Here is a 21,792-nt window from a genome sequence, read left to right on the forward strand (position 1 = left end):
GTGAGGAAAGCCCGGGAGATCATGGACGAGAGCACAGCCTAATGAGTACAGCGACCAAGCCCCCCCCCCAAAGGTGTGCAAAGCCATTGCTCACATGGTCGTGGAAGTGCACTATGGCCAGGTTCTTCTGGGGCCTGCAGAAGATCCGCTGCACACGTCCGAACTGGCGGAAATGTTCCCCCAGGATGTCCTTGCTGTTAAGACTGGCTGGAATGTTCTTGCATTGGAGCACCATGGCTTCGGAGGGTGACATCCCCCCCAGGCTGTCTGTGCTGTCCAGGCGGCGGGCACGTCTCACTGTTGATGCTGCCTCAGTTTCGGGATCTGTGGCAAGTGTCACAGAGTTCAGTTTTTCAGACTATACTTGGCTTCGAACCCAATGTGCTTCTTCCTGGGAGTACTCACCCAACTCCTCCGCCCTCTCAAGGACCTCCCGGGTTGGGGCCTGTGACCTTGGCGGCGTTGAGGGTGAGTGGCTGGTGGTCGGTGCCATCGAACCCTGGTGCTCCGCCTCCCCCCAGTCTGGCTGTGGCTCCTCACTCCTCTTCGGCTCTCGCCGGGTCTGTAGGGCCGGTGTCTTCAGGATGCTGGTCAAGGCACTGCGAAAGATGCTGCTGACAGGCCCCCGGCCCCGGACCAGGGGCCTCTTGGGAGGGTGCCTGGAGGCGGAGTCAGCACCAACTTGGGGCTCCTCTGATAAATGCTCCACCATCTCCTCCTTCCGCTTGGTACCCTTAGCCGCTGCCTCCCCTGCATTCTCCCCCTCACCGCCCCCCCCCCACGGACCTCACCAGACACAACCCCAGCGTCAGTCTTGGGTTTTAGCGGACCAAAGCTGACAGCACCAAACAGTGGCCGGGGCTCATGGAGGCTAGAGGCAGAGTACCTGGAGACAGAGGCGGCCTGGGAGGTCCCCCCACCCAGGCCACTGCCAGCACCAACGGAGGGTGCTGCTGGTTTCGAGAAGCTGAACTCCTGGGTGGTGCTGGGATGTGCATCTTTGGTGGGGAGGATGCTGCTGGACACTGCGATGGGCTGTGAGAAGCTAAAACCTAATGCTCCAGAAAGGAACTCAGAGGCAGCAGGAGCAGGCCCACTGCTGTCCATACTGGTAGCGGTGGTGCTGGATGGGCTGGAACCAAAAGACTCGGACACAGCCTGGGACACAGCCGGTTCAGGACTGGCGCTATAAATAGGTTTGAACACAGCTGCGTCTGACGGCTTGAAGCTGAACTCTGAGGTGCTAAATCCGCGGCCCTGAACGCTTCCAGGGGAGAATACCGAAGAAGACCCTGTGGACAACTGTCCGAATCTCAGTGGTTGACTAGACCCCGAGGAGGGGGGAACAGAGGAGGCGGAGATAGCGTTAGAGCCGCCGAAGCCGGGTGTGTGCTGAGCAAATCCGCCGGTCTGTCCGAAGGCAGAGGTCTGGGGAAAAGCCGAGTTCTGGTTAAAGACAGAGCTCTGACCGACCCCGGCCGGCTGCCCGAAGGAGGGCGGCGGGCCGAACCTGGTGTCGCTCTGTACAAACGACGGGGTCTGACTCCCAGAACCGGGCATGCCGAAGGTCGGGGCCTGTCCAGACGACGTCCCGCCAGGCTGCCCGAAAAGGGATCCGGTCTGGCCGAAGGCAGACGATGTACTGAAGAGCGAGGTCTGGCCGGTGCCCTGGCCGAGGGCAGGCGGCTGCACGAAAGGGGCGTTCTGCTGGCCGAAGGAAAAGAGCCCCGAGGTCAGGGCGCGCGGAGACTGAAACGCTCCGCCTTGTGTTCTGCCGAAAAGCCCAGACGGATTCATTGTGTAAAAAGCCCAAAAATACGGCCTTCAAAAGTCGAAACAGAGTTCTTACAGCGCGGTAGATTTCGGCGTCCTTCGGCCTGGGAGATTATATCCGCGCCTGTGTCACATCTGCGGAAATATACAAACTGGCAGCTCCCCTGGCCTGGTCACTGCGGACACTGCGCTCCTTCTGCTACAAAAATGGGCACAGAAACAGTCTCAACTGATGAGCACAGGGTACTTGGGGTCTTAAAATGTGAGCACCTGTGTAGGCACAGGGTCAATACCAGGGCAAGTGCAGGTGGGGCAGCCATCTTTGGGGAGGGCACTACGATCTCCGGTACAGACAGTAACGAAGAAGGCAAGAAAAGTGGTGAGGAGGAAGAGGAAGGGCCCAGGGACTCGACGTCAAGCCAGGTACGCAGCTGGTCCTCGAACCTGCAGATCCAAGTCAAACAGGAAATGGCTCAATGTTTATGCCACAACTCACATGAGAGAGTACACGTGTGTAGCATGTCTGTTCTCTGTCAGACCTGCGGCTCTGTTCTTTCTCCTCCTCAATGCGAGCCAGGAGGTCCTGGGGGCTGGAGGCAGCATCCAAAACAGGGGCAACACCGGATCCGGACTCAGGGTCCTCAACCATGCTGTGAAACAGCTTCTGTTGAAGACGTGGCCTGGCCAGTCGAGGATGAGGCCACATGCTCTGGTGACACCTGCAATGGCAGAGACTTTGGATAAGAAGCCAGTATTGTACACCACTCTTGGGGATATGAGCAAGACTGGAAGCTGATGGCTTTCCCTCTTCTTCCATTTAATAGTAAATAATATTCATTAAATCTGCAGGTCACTGTTAACAGTCTATCTGGAATGTGTTAGATTTACATGGCTGGCTGGCTCTTACCCTGCCTTCCCCTGCTGCTTGTCCCTGTGCGTCTGCTTTACGGCATCCACCCAGCAGGACGGCGGTATGAAGCCCTGCAGCCCATCGCTCAGGAAATACACCGAGATTTCTCCGTCGTCACTGATGACATCTGAAGATGGTGGGATAGGTTCACACCTGCATGGCATCCCCAGTAGGCCCCCCCAAACGTCAGACCCACCCCACCCCCCTCACCTTCACTCACGGGGCACCCAGGAGGGTTCCAGTCCCGGAGTTGGTGCTCTACACAGAGCATGACAATTTCGTCCCAGGGCACCTCCCAGAAAGTGGGCTCCTTGTCCGGCCCCCCACCTCGGCCCACACAGTCCTGACGCAGCCTCTCCAAAAGGTTCTCCAACTGGGACATAAGGAGTGGCTGGCTGTGGCGGGACCATGGGATTTGAGATACGTACTGGAAGATGGAGGCAACCAGCTGGCTCCAAGGAGCTGGGTGGGGGGAGCGGTGGCAGCAGCAGAAATTTAAGGAAACAGACTAAGAAGCAGCCACTTAGCAAGAAGTCCGAATTCCGAATCTGAGGCATGGACATACCCCCCACGGCTGGCAGCGGCCAGTCGGGCAGCCGCAGGCTCAGGACTGCCCCCTGGAGCCACTCCAGGTGCTCAGCCGAGTTCCAGAGCAGATGTGGTAGGCAGTCACCACCCCCTGGCACCGAGAACTCTGCCACGGGCCAGGAGAGGCCAGCCAGACTCGGGGACGACACAAGGCCAGCCAAGAAAGCCAGGACAGTGTTGTAGAGGCCGATGACGGGTGCAGGGCCCTGGGAGGGCAGTCCCGCCATGTCACGGTCCCTCCGATCACGGTGAAGCCTACCAGCAAACTCGCGGCAGAGCCCGGCCTCCACAACCTGCACCAACGTCTGCGAGACGAGCCGGGCTGGTGCCGTGGAGCGGGCAGCGAGCCACCTGACGGCATGGCGGATCTGCGGGGAGACGGGGGTGATGGTCAATGGGATGGTTCAATCTTACCGAGGCCAGCGACAACATGCACACTCACCTGCTCGGATCCTTGGGGTTCGTTCGTGGTCTCGGGGATATGGACGAACATGTACTCTGAAATCAAACCTTCCTCAATGAGTGTCTGAAGCATCAGGTCTTACAGGGAAAGGAAACCGATGGTCAGACAGGAGGAACAAACCAACTGTATTAGCTCTGCATACGTAAACATAGCCTCAAGAGAAATGCTATAAGTAAAGTAAGCGAATCCCACGCGACACCTGTTGTCATAGACACGGTTAGTGTCACACCTTCCTCTAGCCGTTCATCGCTGGCCCTGTGCCCAGCCTGCCCTGGGACCACCACCACCAGAGGAAGGGCCTGTGGCCAGGCATTAGCCTGCTGGATCTGCCGGAGTTGCAGCAGGGCGGATAACAGGAAGATGTCCCCGTCTTCCTCATCAGCCCCGGGACTGACTGCCGAGGGCAGCAGCATCAGCAGGGCGCCCATGCCCATCAGTCCCTTCCGCTTCTCCAATGCCAACTGGCCTTCCTCGCTGAGGGGCCCGCGGGCCACCTGACCCACAGTGAGAAACATGGCCTCACTTCCTGCACTTGCACCCTTCGCAAACATCTGTGTTACCACAGGACCTGCTAATATCACATAGTGCCAGACTATGCTAGGCTATGTTAAGCTATGCTAGACTAACATTAATGACAGAACATGCAACACAGGGGCATGAAGCCTGTCGATATTCATCGGCAAGTTCCCCCCTATCTGCCACACCTTCACACACACGTGCACTGTGTGCATGCGCTCCCCCACGCTCCGCAGGCCGCTGCTGATGCTCAAGGTTTGCATGTGTCCGTTGGGGACCATCTCCCTGTGTTCTTGCTTCTCCGAGTTACCGAATTTGGACTCCAGCCATTCTGTCAAAATCCTGCATCAGAGATGGGAGGGGGGCACAAATGTAAGCTCCAGGACCTCTAAACCCAACTAACACCCAATCCCTCCCCGAACGACACCCAGTTCCCCCACTTACTGGTTAGCAACACTGGCATCTCTTTCATGATCACTTGGCAACAAGAGGGCTGCCTTCCAGAAGATTGTGTCAGATGGGTTCGAGACGCTTGCTGCCACCAGACTGAGCAGGTCCAGTGGCCCCCACACAGATTCGCTGAAGTGGATGGAGATGTAGATGAGCACATGGAGAGTGATGGATGGCTAACAGCTACTCTACAGTAGCACCATACCTCAGGAGCTGCTGGTAGAACAAGTGAACCTTCATCTGATGCTCGGTTTCCCTTCGCATCTTCGCCAACCTGCAGAAGGCAGCAGAGTGTCAGCATCGGTACACTTAACACTACAGCAAATCAATGGCCAGCAAAATAAACGGACAGGACGGAAGTCATTTTGGGAAGTACTGTCTAATTCAGCAGAGGTGCCCCGATCCAATATTCAAGATACCTAATCAGACGGATCGGACATCGGCCACATGTGACCGATCCATGTTCAATAATTATTTAGTTATTGCCAGTCTATTTCTTCTTATACTGAGTGGTACAATCAAATCGCACAACAGCTTTCCCCCCTTTTTTATTTTTTGTGGCATTCAAGCTGAACGTTAACGCTTCCTCGGTTTTTTGACACTCAGTGTGTGTGAGTGCAGTGACTTCCCTTGCTATGACGTCATGTGCATGTCCTTTGTAGTGGAAGGATCAGGTGATGGTAGCAAATGCAACTTGCATGCTTGCGAAGCAAACTAACATGTCTAAAACCTGGAAGAATTTTATGCTTGAAACAACCAGTAGCACAGCGATTTGCGATCTTTGTAAAAACAAAGTAACATTCAGTGGAAAATCCCACTAATAGTGCACTCAATTAAGGCAATGCAAGTAATATGAAAAAAAGCGATGGATTTGGAAGCCAGCTTGGGCTGTTTTGCGCACTCGCTATAGCTTGATACACGAGGTGCTGCTATCACAGTGAAAAGTGACGCATGCCACTTGGGTGTACTTGTGAAGATATTCAAACAACTGCAAAATGTCTCAAAAATGCTCAATACAAGATGCACAAAAGAGGTGGAACAGTATCTTATGTATGTTTCTTGTGGGCTAATTAAAACTTCTTTTCCATTTGTATTTACTAGCTTGGAAAAAAAAAAAAAAGAGCTTTGGTACTGGATCATACTCATAATCAGCCAATACCTTATGTTCAGGTATCAGGATTATATTGGCACTGAAAAAGTGGGATCGGTGCACCTCTATTATGAATATTAGGTCAGCATTATTATGCTGTGAGAGAGATGTACCTGGTGCAGGAAACAGAGAGGTCCCCAGCGTGCCCCAGGTTGACCACGCCCCGGGCCAGCCTGTCCAGGCAGGGTGAGGGGGGGGCACTGGGGGCCAAGGCCTGCAGCCTGAAGCGGGGGTCCACACAGCCAGGGGCAGCAGGAAAATCACGCATCTGTCGCTTCAGCTGCCTGCGCACGGCCACCACATCACGCCACCTGCAACACATGCACAGGGTGAAGCCCGGTTGTCGGCGAGCATGTGGGCAAAATATCTGGTCCCCTTACCACTGCCCCTTACCTTTTGATGAACCTGCGTATACTCAGAAGCTCTGCTTCCAGGACGTCTTGGGCCAGCAGGGTGAGCTCACCACACAGCGTCTCCTCCAGCAGTACCTCACACACGTCTTGTGAGCTGCGAGCCACACATTCTGCCTGCTCTTCTTGGGCACGCCTGGCACGAAGGGGCATGCGTTCAGCCTATATACAGTTATCTGAACACTCTCTATGACCTCTGATCCCCCTTGGCTCACCAGTACCTGATCTCTGTTGAGGCAGTCTCCACGATGCAGTCGCGCAGCACCTCCTGTGTGATCTCGGCACACAGTGTCTTGCTGAGCCGGGCCAGGAGCTCCTCGTGTTCCTGCTTTCTCCTGACAGAGACAGGCCCATCAGATGGCACATCCCCTCAAAATGCACCCACCCCTCCTCCCCAGCCCAGACAGGTGAGGCCTACCTGGCTTCCTCCATCCTGCGCTTCTCCTCAGCGATATGCTCCCTCTCTGCCTGGATCTCGGCAGCAGAAACCTCCCGCAGCATCTGCTCCACCACCTCACTCAGCACTGCCTCCACCTGGCCGTTGCACATGCTGCAACAACCCATCCACATCACCAAACTGGTGTTGGTTGAGTGTGACAACCCTCTAGAGGCCACTGCTCCCTATCTGGCTCACGCTCCTACCTGAGTGCAGCAGAGATGTACTCGGCTTCGGTGGCAGCCACGTCAGCCACCTCGGCCTGCACTACCTCCTCCAGCATGGCCTCTACCTCCGTGGCGATGTCCTGCAAGGGGGGGGGGGTTATTTGTCATTACTATGGCAATACCAACACACTGCTACTGGGTTGACACGCAGCAATGAGCAATCTATCACCTGCTCTGTGTAAACGGGCTCCGGTGGGGGAGGCGTAGGTGGGGCGACTGGTGGTGCCTCCGACGGAGATGCCCCAAGTGCTCCACTCTCCTCTCTACCAGGGAGGCCAGCTGACTCCGCTGGGTCGCTCGGCATCTTGGATCGGTGCTGGAGGGCCCGCGCATCCAGCTCAATGGGGGGCCTCTGAGGGGAGGCTGCTACAGCGTGGGCAGGAAAAATGACAAAATTACAATCAGAGGCCAGAAGGTGGACGAAGCGTAACAGTTAGCGGAAGGTGGAGTGCAGACGCACCAGCCCTGGGCACACTGCCTGCCTCCGCTGGCTGCCCATCCCCACGGTACTTGTTGCGGCTGTCAAAGCTGTTGACGGGTGTGTGTTGGGGTGGGTTGGGCAGTGGCGCGCCGTTGACCACTTGGCCCACCAGCACCTCCCGCTTCCTTGCGATGGCCACAGAGCGCTTTGGACGTGGCTGGATCTCAGGCTCCTGGTACGCTGTCCGGCTTAGCTCCACCATGCTAGGGGGAGGGCAGAGCTTCAATAAAATATACCACCCATCATAGATTAGCACCCCCATCAGAGATAAGCCACCCTGCCCCCAACACAAAAGGGACAACGAAGCACAGCCCAGCCTTACCCTGCATCGACCGCGAGCCCATACTGCAGCGCGAGGTCCGAAGCCTCGCCGGCATTCTGGAACATGAGCATCCGGACCAGGTCTTCGACCGGGAATGTGGTGGAACCACGGGAGCTGTAGGCCACATTCAGGGCCCGCAGAGCCTCACGGCGCACCTGTAGGGGGCACCAGAGCGGTCCAGGTAAGTGAGGTATTGGGGCTGATGAGGATGTAGGGAGCGGAGCAACGGCTCCCCCACCTGGTCGAAGTAGCGGTGCAAGATGCAACCAGCCAGATACGAGGCCACCTTGACCAGCTTGAAGAACCTCACGAAGTTGTTGCTGTTGACAGCGGCAAAGGCCTGGACGGCAAACTTCACCTCCGGAGAGTTTCGGAGCTCCGCCCGGAATTGCTGCACCTCCCTGCAGGTAGGGAGGGAATGAAATGTCAGCTGGAGAGGTGCCACGGTGACACGGGACACCGACTGCCGGCCAGCCACCCACCGGAGGATGTCTCCATCATTGAGCTTCAGGAGCACGCTGTACTGCCGAAACTCTGCCTCATGAGGGCAGTAGATGTTCTTGCTGGCCAGGTCCTGGTACATCTCCTTGAGGCTCTGCAGGCATTTGGTCAGGTTTTCATTGTTGATCTTAGCATCAAAGGACATCATGGGCTCCTGGCACAGGTGGTGTGCGCAGTGGATGTGGAAGCGGGCGCACTTTTCAATAAGGGACACCGTAAGCGGGTCGCACAGGTGCTGCTGAGTGATATCCTGCAGATGGCCCAGAAAAAGGATCAGGGCGAGGCCCGCAGGGCACAGGAATAATGAGACACGGACTAATGTTGCTCACCTTCCGGATACCTCGTGTGCGGTTCCACACAAAGTCATACCAGTCACGGTAGTTGTCCTCACCCTGGTCCATGACCTGGGTAACCAGGTAGTTCATGGTCATGTTCAGCACAGTAAGGGGCCGCAGTTCATGGGGGAGGGGCTCCTCCTGGTCAGCAGAGGACCTGCTGTACTCCTTAATGGCAGCAGTGTGGTCCACCTGCGTGGGGTGCAGAGGGTGATTTGCAGCCTGTGGTCTGTCAATTCATGGCGGGGAGGGGGAAGCATTAGGAAAGAGGGGCAGGGGTGGTGATACCTTCTCCGTGTTGGGGATGACCTCAAAAGAGCTCAGTTGGTTCCGGGTCTCCCTCATGTAACGCTCCTTCTCCGGACACATGTCAGGACACGTACCCACAAACACCTTGGACAGATCCAGGTCGGTCCTCTTGGGCCGAGCTGTGCCAGAGGAGACCGTGTCAGCTGGCGATTCACTTTGGGGTGGGAGGGGGGGGTGGCTCAGCAACGTGACCCTAGGGGGACCTACCCTGTCGCAGGATCTTGTCCCGCTGCTCTAGCAGACGATACTTCTCCTCTGCGGTTTCAGCTACCTGGCCAATCAGGTGGAAGAGGGGAGAGGGGAGGCTGCTGGCTAGATGTTCGGATTCGAGGCCGTCTGGGCTGGGCTCCATCTGCGGCTCACTCTCAAACTGCAGGGCCTTTGTCGCCAGGGGTTTCTTGGCTGGTGACCTGAGAGGGACAGACCAAAGGCTGAAGAGCTTCTAAAAGCTGGCAAAACCTGGGCTCCTTTGAACACCTGGCCAGTAGGGGGCATAGCAGCCAAAGAACTCAGTTTGACTTTAATGTCACGAATCCGAGCCTGAGGTAAAGAGTTTCATTACCAGATGACCTAACATAACTCAAGCTGCTTGGAAAAAAAACTAACAAAATGTATACATAATAAAAAACCAGAGTGATCCAGATTTTTTTTTTTTTTTTTAAAGAACTTGCATTGGGTTTCAAAAAGGTGATTTTCTTCCCTAACTTAATTTAATAAAGACCCGGCCATCTTATTGTAAAATTGAGTTATTTACTCTTACGGTAAGAGAATGATTTAAAGACAAGATTACCCTCTGGATAGGGATGAGCTGGAGGACCAGCCGGAGGTGGATTTGGAGAGGGCTTTGCAGACAGGGGCTGACTCAAAGCCTCCTGCCTGGCTCTGAGGATCAGGGTCATCTGGAGGCCTTTGGCCCTTCTCTCCTGGACCTAAGAGACACACAGAACCAGTTCATCGAAACAGCTGACATGGGAATGAAAGGCTGCAACGAGTCACAAAGACCCCGCCCTGGCCTTGGCTCGATGCACAGATAGAGAGCACCGTAATAGTCACTCACTCTGCTTCTTCCTCTGCCAGAAGATGGTGAGCTAATGCCTGCGCAGCAGTTTGCCCTTCTTCTTGGCTTTGGCAGCAGAAGCCTGAAAGATACCAAAAGTCAGTGAGGAAAGCCCGGGAGATCATGGACGAGAGCACAGCCTAATGAGTACAGCGACCAAGCCCCCCCCCCCAAAGGTGTGCAAAGCCATTGCTCACATGGTCGTGGAAGTGCACTATGGCCAGGTTCTTCTGGGGCCTGCAGAAGATCCGCTGCACACGTCCGAACTGGCGGAAATGTTCCCCCAGGATGTCCTTGCTGTTAAGACTGGCTGGAATGTTCTTGCATTGGAGCACCATGGCTTCGGAGGGTGACATCCCCCCCAGGCTGTCTGTGCTGTCCAGGCGGCGGGCACGTCTCACTGTTGATGCTGCCTCAGTTTCGGGATCTGTGGCAAGTGTCACAGAGTTCAGTTTTTCAGACTATACTTGGCTTCGAACCCAATGTGCTTCTTCCTGGGAGTACTCACCCAACTCCTCCGCCCTCTCAAGGACCTCCCGGGTTGGGGCCTGTGACCTTGGCGGCGTTGAGGGTGAGTGGCTGGTGGTCGGTGCCATCGAACCCTGGTGCTCCGCCTCCCCCCAGTCTGGCTGTGGCTCCTCACTCCTCTTCGGCTCTCGCCGGGTCTGTAGGGCCGGTGTCTTCAGGATGCTGGTCAAGGCACTGCGAAAGATGCTGCTGACAGGCCCCCGGCCCCGGACCAGGGGCCTCTTGGGAGGGTGCCTGGGGGCGGAGTCAGCACCAACTTGGGGCTCCTCTGATAAATGCTCCACCATCTCCTCCTTCCGCTTGGTACCCTTAGCCGCTGCCTCCCCTGCATTCTCCCCCTCACCGCCCCCCCCCACGGACCTCACCAGACACAACCCCAGCGTCAGTCTTGGGTTTTAGCGGACCAAAGCTGACAGCACCAAACAGTGGCCGGGGCTCATGGAGGCTAGAGGCAGAGTACCTGGAGACAGAGGCGGCCTGGGAGGTCCCCCCACCCAGGCCACTGCCAGCACCAACGGAGGGTGCTGCTGGTTTCGAGAAGCTGAACTCCTGGGTGGTGCTGGGATGTGCATCTTTGGTGGGGAGGATGCTGCTGGACACTGCGATGGGCTGTGAGAAGCTAAAACCTAATGCTCCAGAAAGGAACTCAGAGGCAGCAGGAGCAGGCCCACTGCTGTCCATACTGGTAGCGGTGGTGCTGGATGGGCTGGAACCAAAAGACTCGGACACAGCCTGGGACACAGCCGGTTCAGGACTGGCGCTATAAATAGGTTTGAACACAGCTGCGTCTGACGGCTTGAAGCTGAACTCTGAGGTGCTAAATCCGCGGCCCTGAACGCTTCCAGGGGAGAATACCGAAGAAGACCCTGTGGACAACTGTCCGAATCTCAGTGGTTGACTAGACCCCGAGGAGGGGGGAACAGAGGAGGCGGAGATAGCGTTAGAGCCGCCGAAGCCGGGTGTGTGCTGAGCAAATCCGCCGGTCTGTCCGAAGGCAGAGGTCTGGGGAAAAGCCGAGTTCTGGTTAAAGACAGAGCTCTGACCGACCCCGGCCGGCTGCCCGAAGGAGGGCGGCGGGCCGAACCTGGTGTCGCTCTGTACAAACGACGGGGTCTGACTCCCAGAACCGGGCATGCCGAAGGTCGGGGCCTGTCCAGACGCCGTCCCGCCAGGCTGCCCGAAAAGGGATCCGGTCTGGCCGAAGGCAGACGATGTACTGAAGAGCGAGGTCTGGCCGGTGCCCTGGCCGAGGGCAGGCGGCTGCACGAAAGGGGCGTTCTGCTGGCCGAAGGAAAAGAGCCCCGAGGTCGGGGCGCGCGGAGACTGAAACGCTCCGCCTTGTGTTCTGCCGAAAAGCCCAGACGGATTCATTGTGTAAAAAGCCCAAAAATACGGCCTTCAAAAGTCGAAACAGAGTTCTTACAGCGCGGTAGATTTCGGCGTCCTTCGGCCTGGGAGATTATATCCGCGCCTGTGTCACATCTGCGGAAATATACAAACTGGCAGCTCCCCTGGCCTGGTCACTGCGGACACTGCGCTCCTTCTGCTACAAAAATGGGCACAGAAACAGTCTCAACTGATGAGCACAGGGTACTTGGGGTCTTAAAATGTGAGCACCTGTGTAGGCACAGGGTCAATACCAGGGCAAGTGCAGGTGGGGCAGCCATCTTTGGGGAGGGCACTACGATCTCCGGTACAGACAGTAACGAAGAAGGCAAGAAAAGTGGTGAGGAGGAAGAGGAAGGGCCCAGGGACTCGACGTCAAGCCAGGTACGCAGCTGGTCCTCGAACCTGCAGATCCAAGTCAAACAGGAAATGGCTCAATGTTTATGCCACAACTCACATGAGAGAGTACACGTGTGTAGCATGTCTGTTCTCTGTCAGACCTGCGGCTCTGTTCTTTCTCCTCCTCAATGCGAGCCAGGAGGTCCTGGGGGCTGGAGGCAGCATCCAAAACAGGGGCAACACCGGATCCGGACTCAGGGTCCTCAACCATGCTGTGAAACAGCTTCTGTTGAAGACGTGGCCTGGCCAGTCGAGGATGAGGCCACATGCTCTGGTGACACCTGCAATGGCAGAGACTTTGGATAAGAAGCCAGTATTGTACACCACTCTTGGGGATATGAGCAAGACTGGAAGCTGATGGCTTTCCCTCTTCTTCCATTTAATAGTAAATAATATTCATTAAATCTGCAGGTCACTGTTAACAGTCTATCTGGAATGTGTTAGATTTACATGGCTGGCTGGCTCTTACCCTGCCTTCCCCTGCTGCTTGTCCCTGTGCGTCTGCTTTACGGCATCCACCCAGCAGGACGGCGGTATGAAGCCCTGCAGCCCATCGCTCAGGAAATACACCGAGATTTCTCCGTCGTCACTGATGACATCTGAAGATGGTGGGATAGGTTCACACCTGCATGGCATCCCCAGTAGGCCCCCCCAAACGTCAGACCCACCCCACCCCCCTCACCTTCACTCACGGGGCACCCAGGAGGGTTCCAGTCCCGGAGTTGGTGCTCTACACAGAGCATGACAATTTCGTCCCAGGGCACCTCCCAGAAAGTGGGCTCCTTGTCCGGCCCCCCACCTCGGCCCACACAGTCCTGACGCAGCCTCTCCAAAAGGTTCTCCAACTGGGACATAAGGAGTGGCTGGCTGTGGCGGGACCATGGGATTTGAGATACGTACTGGAAGATGGAGGCAACCAGCTGGCTCCAAGGAGCTGGGTGGGGGGAGCGGTGGCAGCAGCAGAAATTTAAGGAAACAGACTAAGAAGCAGCCACTTAGCAAGAAGTCCGAATTCCGAATCTGAGGCATGGACATACCCCCCACGGCTGGCAGCGGCCAGTCGGGCAGCCGCAGGCTCAGGACTGCCCCCTGGAGCCACTCCAGGTGCTCAGCCGAGTTCCAGAGCAGATGTGGTAGGCAGTCACCACCCCCTGGCACCGAGAACTCTGCCACGGGCCAGGAGAGGCCAGCCAGACTCGGGGACGACACAAGGCCAGCCAAGAAAGCCAGGACAGTGTTGTAGAGGCCGATGACGGGTGCAGGGCCCTGGGAGGGCAGTCCCGCCATGTCACGGTCCCTCCGATCACGGTGAAGCCTACCAGCAAACTCGCGGCAGAGCCCGGCCTCCACAACCTGCACCAACGTCTGCGAGACGAGCCGGGCTGGTGCCGTGGAGCGGGCAGCGAGCCACCTGACGGCATGGCGGATCTGCGGGGAGACGGGGGTGATGGTCAATGGGATGGTTCAATCTTACCGAGGCCAGCGACAACATGCACACTCACCTGCTCGGATCCTTGGGGTTCGTTCGTGGTCTCGGGGATATGGACGAACATGTACTCTGAAATCAAACCTTCCTCAATGAGTGTCTGAAGCATCAGGTCTTACAGGGAAAGGAAACCGATGGTCAGACAGGAGGAACAAACCAACTGTATTAGCTCTGCATACGTAAACATAGCCTCAAGAGAAATGCTATAAGTAAAGTAAGCGAATCCCACGCGACACCTGTTGTCATAGACACGGTTAGTGTCACACCTTCCTCTAGCCGTTCATCGCTGGCCCTGTGCCCAGCCTGCCCTGGGACCACCACCACCAGAGGAAGGGCCTGTGGCCAGGCATTAGCCTGCTGGATCTGCCGGAGTTGCAGCAGGGCGGATAACAGGAAGATGTCCCCGTCTTCCTCATCAGCCCCGGGACTGACTGCCGAGGGCAGCAGCATCAGCAGGGCGCCCATGCCCATCAGCCCCTTCCGCTTCTCCAATGCCAACTGGCCTTCCTCGCTGAGGGGCCCGCGGGCCACCTGACCCACAGTGAGAAACATGGCCTCACTTCCTGCACTTGCACCCTTCGCAAACATCTGTGTTACCACAGGACCTGCTAATATCACATAGTGCCAGACTATGCTAGGCTATGTTAAGCTATGCTAGACTAACATTAATGACAGAACATGCAACACAGGGGCATGAAGCCTGTCGATATTCATCGGCAAGTTCCCCCCTATCTGCCACACCTTCACACACACGTGCACTGTGTGCATGCGCTCCCCCACGCTCCGCAGGCCGCTGCTGATGCTCAAGGTTTGCATGTGTCCGTTGGGGACCATCTCCCTGTGTTCTTGCTTCTCCGAGTTACCGAATTTGGACTCCAGCCATTCTGTCAAAATCCTGCATCAGAGATGGGAGGGGGGCACAAATGTAAGCTCCAGGACCTCTAAACCCAACTAACACCCAATCCCTCCCCGAACGACACCCAGTTCCCCCACTTACTGGTTAGCAACACTGGCATCTCTTTCATGATCACTTGGCAACAAGAGGGCTGCCTTCCAGAAGATTGTGTCAGATGGGTTCGAGACGCTTGCTGCCACCAGACTGAGCAGGTCCAGTGGCCCCCACACAGATTCGCTGAAGTGGATGGAGATGTAGATGAGCACATGGAGAGTGATGGATGGCTAACAGCTACTCTACAGTAGCACCATACCTCAGGAGCTGCTGGTAGAACAAGTGGACCTTCATCTGATGCTCGGTTTCCCTTCGCATCTTCGCCAACCTGCAGAAGGCAGCAGCACTGGTTGTCGCGTTGAATACAGCCGTCTATGGGAGCGAATGCGTCAACAGAGCCGCCATCTTGGGACGGGGTAGAGCTCCTTTTAAATGAATGAACGTCTATCAGGGACAAGCTGGCATTCAGAAATAAAGAACCATAAATGGGCAAATTTGAGAAGCGATTTTTATTGTCTTGGTTCATTATAAATGTCAGACATGTATTTACGACCGAGCCACGAGTAAATCGACAGAGAAGCGGGTTTTCTTAACACAGCCTACTTTTATGTTCAAAATGTAATGCACATATAGGTATTTTTTCATTCTTCCATTCGAAATAAACATACACTACTCTCCTACTACATGCAGAACAATGCAAATACAAAACACAACAAAAAAGGCCAGCAATGTTAGCTGAAAGACCCTGGTAATCTCCATGATAAGCCCCATTGCGTTACCACTCATGCATTTATGCAGGCCGGCCCGTGGCATTGGCAATATAGGCAAATGCTAAGGGCGCCATTCATCCAGGGGGTGCCACAAACGGAGGAAGAAAAAAGTGTAACATTCCACTATTCTTAAAGCTAGTTGGTATTAATGCGTCTTAATATGAAAACAAGCCCACATGAATTTACCTGCTTAGCAAAGCCTATTAAGTAATAATAATAATAATGATGATGATGATGATGATGATACGTAACTTTCCTATGAGCCGCCCCCCTTGTAACCTCCCTCAATAACGAACACAAGTTGATCTCTGATCACGGGCATTTATTCACATATCTATCCGGTCGAGCATGCCGTGAGAACTAGATAAAATAAAGCACATACATCAAAAAATGAATCAGTAAAAACACAGGCATTTTCCTAAAAATAACCAAACACAAACCTAAATAGGCTACAGCTTGCTCACGCCATTAACTTATGACTGCAGCTCATACAATAACTCCAATATCCATGAATATTGACGTTATAACTTAAAACACTTTCTCAGCCGCATAACAAATGCTGCACTTATAACTGAGCAAAACGAAAATGTTACCAGCAAAACTGACCAGACCTAAACCCAAACGCAACATTAGTTCCGCTATAGTTTCCCTACACCTGGGGGGGGGGGGGGTGCCGGCGCTGATGCTCGCCTAGGGCGCCTCATCAGCTAGGACCGTTACTGCATTTAAGCATTTAGCAGACGCCTTTATCCAAAGCAACGGGCATTTGTATAGACTTGTAGAGAACTATAGACAATGAACTGTACACAATACATTTTCCAGACAAGGAAAATACTTTATTATTTTTTTTACATTTACGGTAATATGAAAGATGAACATCCAGTTACCTCCTTTTTGGAAAAATAACTATAGACAGGGCAGGTCTATACACACAGGCATCTTGTATATATTTGTCAAGAACTATAGCCAATGAACTGCAATATATACTGGTGTCAGTACAGAAGCTGTGTCTTTCCTGTGACGTGGGGGTGGGAAGACAGAGGCTCTGTGTCTAGTATTTAGTATCCTTATAACAGTACTATTTTACACAGTTTCTTCCTCAAACTGCTGGTCTGTAGTTGGAGAGTATGTACTTTTGCCACATGGTCTTCTCTCAACTTGTGAAAGCAAGACAAGTGAAATTAAATTGAAGCGATGGTTGCCAATGCCATCTTGAGTTTCAGCAATGTGATCACAAAGATTAAATATATCCTGAAAACCTACATCTGCTTTCACAACCCTGTTCAACAGAGACTGGATGTTGGAGGCTTGTCTGATGCACTGCTCAGCTGAGCCAATCGCCTTTAATTAATTTAATTAATTAAATTAAACTTAAGTTGCTTCAAAATATTGTTTTAGTTTTGTAATTGATGCAATTTAAGTTTTAACAATAGCAGTCAGTGGTCAGAGACTTTTGCACAGTGTCAGTAAAGTAGAACAAGTTTATCCACAATTTCTACAGATTCAAATGAAATAATAAATTGATCATAACTTACAACTTGGAAGCCATTCTTGAGAAGTTGTTCAACAAAAGATGAAATCTTCAACAGAATCTGGAGCTCTTGTCTCGCTGGAAGCAGAGGTAGAGTGACTTTACATGTGCAGGTCTCCTCTCCTTTGGCACCTTACAGGGTCCTCGTCACCCAGTTTAATTTGCGGTTTAGAAGCATTTTTTTTAAACATGTTGGGATTCAGTTGCAGCGCGCTGACTTTGTGTGTTTCGGGGCATATCTCAGGACGGCAGGATACCAAAATGGCGAAAAAAAAAAAAAGTTTACGTCATCAAAATGGCGCCCGTGATTCTCTTTGGGTCCTAATGACCCAGTATTCAAATTTAATGGGATTAGGAGCGGAGCCTGCATTCAACTACCATGAAAAAAAAAACAACTAAATACTAATCAGATATGAAACCAAAGCGCTATGGCAATGCAGAAGGGATGGGGCTAAAGGTATGAAAGAATGATAGCTAGTAATAAACAGCTAAACTTGTAATAAAAAGCAGGCTCCGAAAAGACAGCCCACTGTGAATACGCTCAGAGTCCTAAGGACCTAGGATTCAACTTACCTAGTATTTCGCCGAGCTGGGCCTCTCCAAACGCTAGCACCGTGCAAAACCCTTGCAGCACCGTGCAAAACCCTTGCAGCACCGTGGAAGACTCTCTCACTCCAGCGGGGGCGGGTCCGTAAAGAGATCGGCTGCCGCTTTCGCCGAGCTGGGCCTTTCCAAACGCTCTCACCGTGCAAAAGCAATGTAGCACCGGAAAAGACGCATTCACTCCCGCGGGGGGGTCCTCTGGGCTCGACTGCTGCTGTGCCAAAAGCCTTGCAGCTTCTGAGCAGAAGCGTCCACTCCTGAACTGGGGGGAACAACGGGGGAGGGGGTTTCGGCGCTCATGCAGGAATATTTTGCGACTTTGCTTTTCATCTGGGATTTAGCTCTTTACATAGAAGGTAAACATTGTGCTCTGAAATATCCAGAATGTTGCAAAATAGCAGCGAAATGTTTTTGTTTTGAAATGGGCTGGGGTGTTTGTATCCATTTAGTTTCGTTCTTTGCATTCCCCGTACACGTGATAGCTTTATGGCAGTAATTACTCTGGGCGCCTGCCTGTCTGGGTGGTCGGCTTCTTTTATCTTTTGTCAGTGACCAAATGGTGAGCTAGCAAGAGGTACTAAAAATAGCTTTACAGCAGGGAAGGACCAGGCACAGTTACTGAGCAGAAAACGGTCAAACGGTGGCAAAAAGCAACCAAATATATAATGGCATGCCCTTTTTATTTTCTTTTAATAAATTGTTTTTTAGAAGTCAGCATATTTTATACAACAAATTATGCATTTTGCATGACAAATTGCAGTTCAGAGTGTTTTCGAGGCTTTGGAATAAACAATTACCCAAATGTCGGGAAAGCCCATTGAAATGAATGGGAAGCGAGAGGCATAAAGCACTTTGAGGGGCTTGCGCAGTTACTTGGAGCGTTATAAAAGCAAACCATTTGAATATGTTTGCTCTAAAGAGATCCAAATTCATAAAAAAGTACAAGTCATTACATTTAATTTTTTTTTACATTGATTTAACAATAAATATTGTAATTGCCGCTAAGTGTCGCACTTACTTTGACCGGCTTTCCACGGTCTATGTCGACATCTAGTGGTAAAAAAAAAGCATTACATTACACATAAGGGATGAGTTTTTGCAGTAAAGACGACATTTTTTGTATTCGCAAATTTAAAAAAAATATATTAATAAAACTATTAAAATTGGGTCACGAGGACGCGCAGCAGAATCATAGGATGGTGAAATTTGAGGAGCCAAAGTGTTAACATACCATTCTGACCGCGTCCCCCACCTCCGCCCCCCGTAGCCCCGCCCTTCAGTGTCACTGTGAGGGACACCTTGAAATTCAAATGTGAAAGAAAGTAACTTTTAAAAATGATAAGAACTGAATTTATATTTCTAAATAAAGTGATAAATCGATAGTGCAGCTGTAAAACTTCTGCACGACTTCGCCACCACATCACATTTCCATCCATCCATCCATTTTCCAAACCGCTTATCCTATTGGGTCGCGGGGGGTCCGGATGCTAAGTTATGTTGCTGCTCATATACATTTGATTTATGTCTGTCTTTGCCATTTAAAGACCATGTTGTGACTCGGGCAACTTTAATATAAACTACTGGAGCTGAAATATTCTCAGTTTTACAATCCCTTGATTAATATGGAAGATCGTAATTTAATATAAACAGAATGGTAATAATGAAAGTTTGCTTTCTTGTCACAGTAATCTACCGCAACGCACCGCATACCATCGGAAGGCTACTGCGATTCTGAGCAACATTGGCAATATGATCCATTTTTTTCGCCGCTATTACCCTGAAATTTCTGACTGAAATCGCTACCCCGCTCTAACGCACACTAGGACTCACCCACTCTTCGCAGCGAGCCAGCCTTAACTGGAAACTGCCCCATGGCCGAGTGGTCTCATTCGCCCGACTCAACGTAAACAGCCTTCCGAAGTAAGGTGTATTCTGTTCTCCGAAGTAAGGCGTGGGTTCGAATCCAACTTCCGACAAAAGTTCTTCAATCACTACAGCAGCAACTGGTTAGCTCTAATTGCTTTCTTTTATTTTTGCGTTTCAGGCAAAACTACATAACACTTAAAGACACTTCCGGCATGTAAATGGAGAACGAAATTATAGTTATACCGAATCTCCTACACACAATACCAAGGTTACCAACTTTGCTCAGCTGACCGGAGTCAGACGTTCAATTCGCCATAACCCGGAACTTCATCAGAAGTAGTTAGAAAATGGATGGATGGATGGATGGATGGACGGACGGACAGATCAATAAAAGTACAGGACATCCATTTTACAAAGAACCGTCAACACTAAATGTGTGCACTGGTCATGCTCCTGGAAATTAAACTTCTTTTCTGAAAAGCAGCATGTTCATAAATTAGCTGCTGTTATACCTTGGGGAAACAAATGCAGATGAAACTGTAAAACAAACTGCAGTGGCAAAACAGTTCTGGCTGCCCGCCAGCCCTTCTGCCTGTGCTGCCCTGCCTGCCTACCCTCCTGCCCATGACATCCTGTCGGCGACATGCCACAAAGCAACCCTTCTTTGCCACAGGAAATGTCTGGTGCAATTTCTTTTTTAATTGTACATGTCAATTGCATAATACCTTAAACTAATTCTTTATTATTTCTATCATCATCATCATCATCATCATCATCATCATCATCATCATCCTGATAAGTATTTCATTAGTATTCCACGGTATTTTGATTTTTCAGGAATCATTGTGTGTACTGTATACTTTTAAATTAGTTTGCACTATATGTAGTGTCTCTGCACCTGTGCCTTACGTACTTGCTGCAGCTTGCACAACAACTTCTCTCAGGCATCAGTATAGTTTATCTAATGCAATATTTGTTGTTTGTTTATTAAGTGGTTTTAGGTATTTTGTGTGTTCCACTTAATTTAGTGTAATTAGTCCTAGTTGACTCAGGTTTAGTTTGATATTTCCTTCTGTTTGTTCCTCTGCATCATGCTACTGTCATAACATGTCAATGTCTTACCTAACTTTTGTGCATTATGTTTTGGAGAGAAAAAAATCATGACTTTTTTTTTTAGATTCATCCACTGATTCTATCACCTCTGACACATCCCCCCTCAATATTTGTTTGTTTGTTTGTTTATGTATTTGCTTGGGGGGTGGAATTAACAAACAGAAATAACTGAATGAATCAGGGTAGTGAAAAACATTTATAAACTTATAATTTTGGTATTGGTATGATCCTGTTCTGGTTAGTTAGCCGAGGGAGTAAATCATCAGGAGTTTCATCTCTCAAACTCCTACTACACTCACTCAGCATCACAGTATGGACTCCCCAATGCAACTGATCTGCACGTACTCTGGGAGGAAACCTGGTTCGGGAACAGCACCATGCAGGACAGACGAGCTCTACAGAGGGTTGTGCGATCAGCTGAGCGCACCATCTGCACCGAGCTCCCTGACCTGCACTCAATCTACAGCAGGCGGTGCTGGACCAAGGCCAAGAAGATCGTGAAGGACCTCAGCCATCCCAATAATGGACTGTTCATTTCATTAGAATCTGTAGAAATTGTGGATAAACTTGTTCTACTTTACTGACACTGTGCAAAAGTCTCTGACCACTGACTGCTATTGTTAAAACTTAAATTGCATCCATTACAAAACTAAAACAATATTTTGAAGCAACTTAAGTTTAATTTAATTAATTAAATTTTATTTTAATATAAATGTAAGTAATTAGTCAACATGTTTCAATAGCTATGATTATGTACATTACAAACCTAAAATAATATTTTGAAGCAGCTTAAGTTTAATTTAATTAATTAAATTTTATTTTAATATAAATGTAAGTAATTAGTTAACATGTTTCAATAGCTGTGATTATGTACTTTACTCAGTCTAGGAGCCATCAGGATATGCAAATGTTATTTATCCAAACCACTGTGAAACGAACAGTGTTGATGATGACTGGACTGTTTCTTTATTCAACTAAAAGTAATGAATCAAATCTAATCTTTATTTATGACTTTTTTTAATTTTATTTTATCCCCAGTGCTTCGAGCAGGCATTTCCTGCTCTGCCCCGTGTGCAAGAAGACACAGCCAAGCCTCTCAGTGCATCTGGCTAGGGTGTGCATGAAGAGGTCTTCGAAAGAGGCCATCCAGGAAGTGATGGAGAAGGAAAAGCAGAATTCCCTTGAACTTCTGCAGTGGGGCAGGGTCTTCAGCTACAGGCTGAACTTCAGCTA

The 21,792-nt window shown here is 51.5% G+C and overlaps 1 protein-coding gene across 1 annotated transcript; it reads right to left on the bottom strand.

Moving 5' to 3' along the window:
* Nucleotides 1–2,778: 2,778 nt before the first annotated feature.
* On the bottom strand, nucleotides 2,779–10,748 carry LOC125728148 (germinal-center associated nuclear protein-like; the record flags this gene model as incomplete). Its single annotated transcript, XM_049005221.1, has 19 exons — nucleotides 10,437–10,748; nucleotides 10,330–10,355; nucleotides 9,079–9,148; nucleotides 8,851–8,990; nucleotides 8,557–8,754; nucleotides 8,209–8,477; nucleotides 7,965–8,127; nucleotides 7,727–7,881; nucleotides 7,427–7,607; nucleotides 6,903–6,982; nucleotides 6,679–6,810; nucleotides 6,490–6,595; nucleotides 5,964–6,154; nucleotides 4,914–4,974; nucleotides 3,964–4,099; nucleotides 3,714–3,811; nucleotides 3,249–3,639; nucleotides 2,894–3,145; nucleotides 2,779–2,810 (listed from the first exon to the last, which is right to left on the bottom strand). Coding segments are annotated over exons 1-19 (2,988 nt in total), but the record flags the coding sequence as incomplete, so codon positions are not given.
* Between the last annotated feature and the right edge of the window lie 11,044 nt (nucleotides 10,749–21,792).

The sequence above is a fragment of the Brienomyrus brachyistius genome, unplaced genomic scaffold, assembly GCF_023856365.1.
Source record: "Brienomyrus brachyistius isolate T26 unplaced genomic scaffold, BBRACH_0.4 scaffold172, whole genome shotgun sequence".
Lineage (NCBI taxonomy): Eukaryota > Metazoa > Chordata > Actinopteri > Osteoglossiformes > Mormyridae > Brienomyrus > Brienomyrus brachyistius.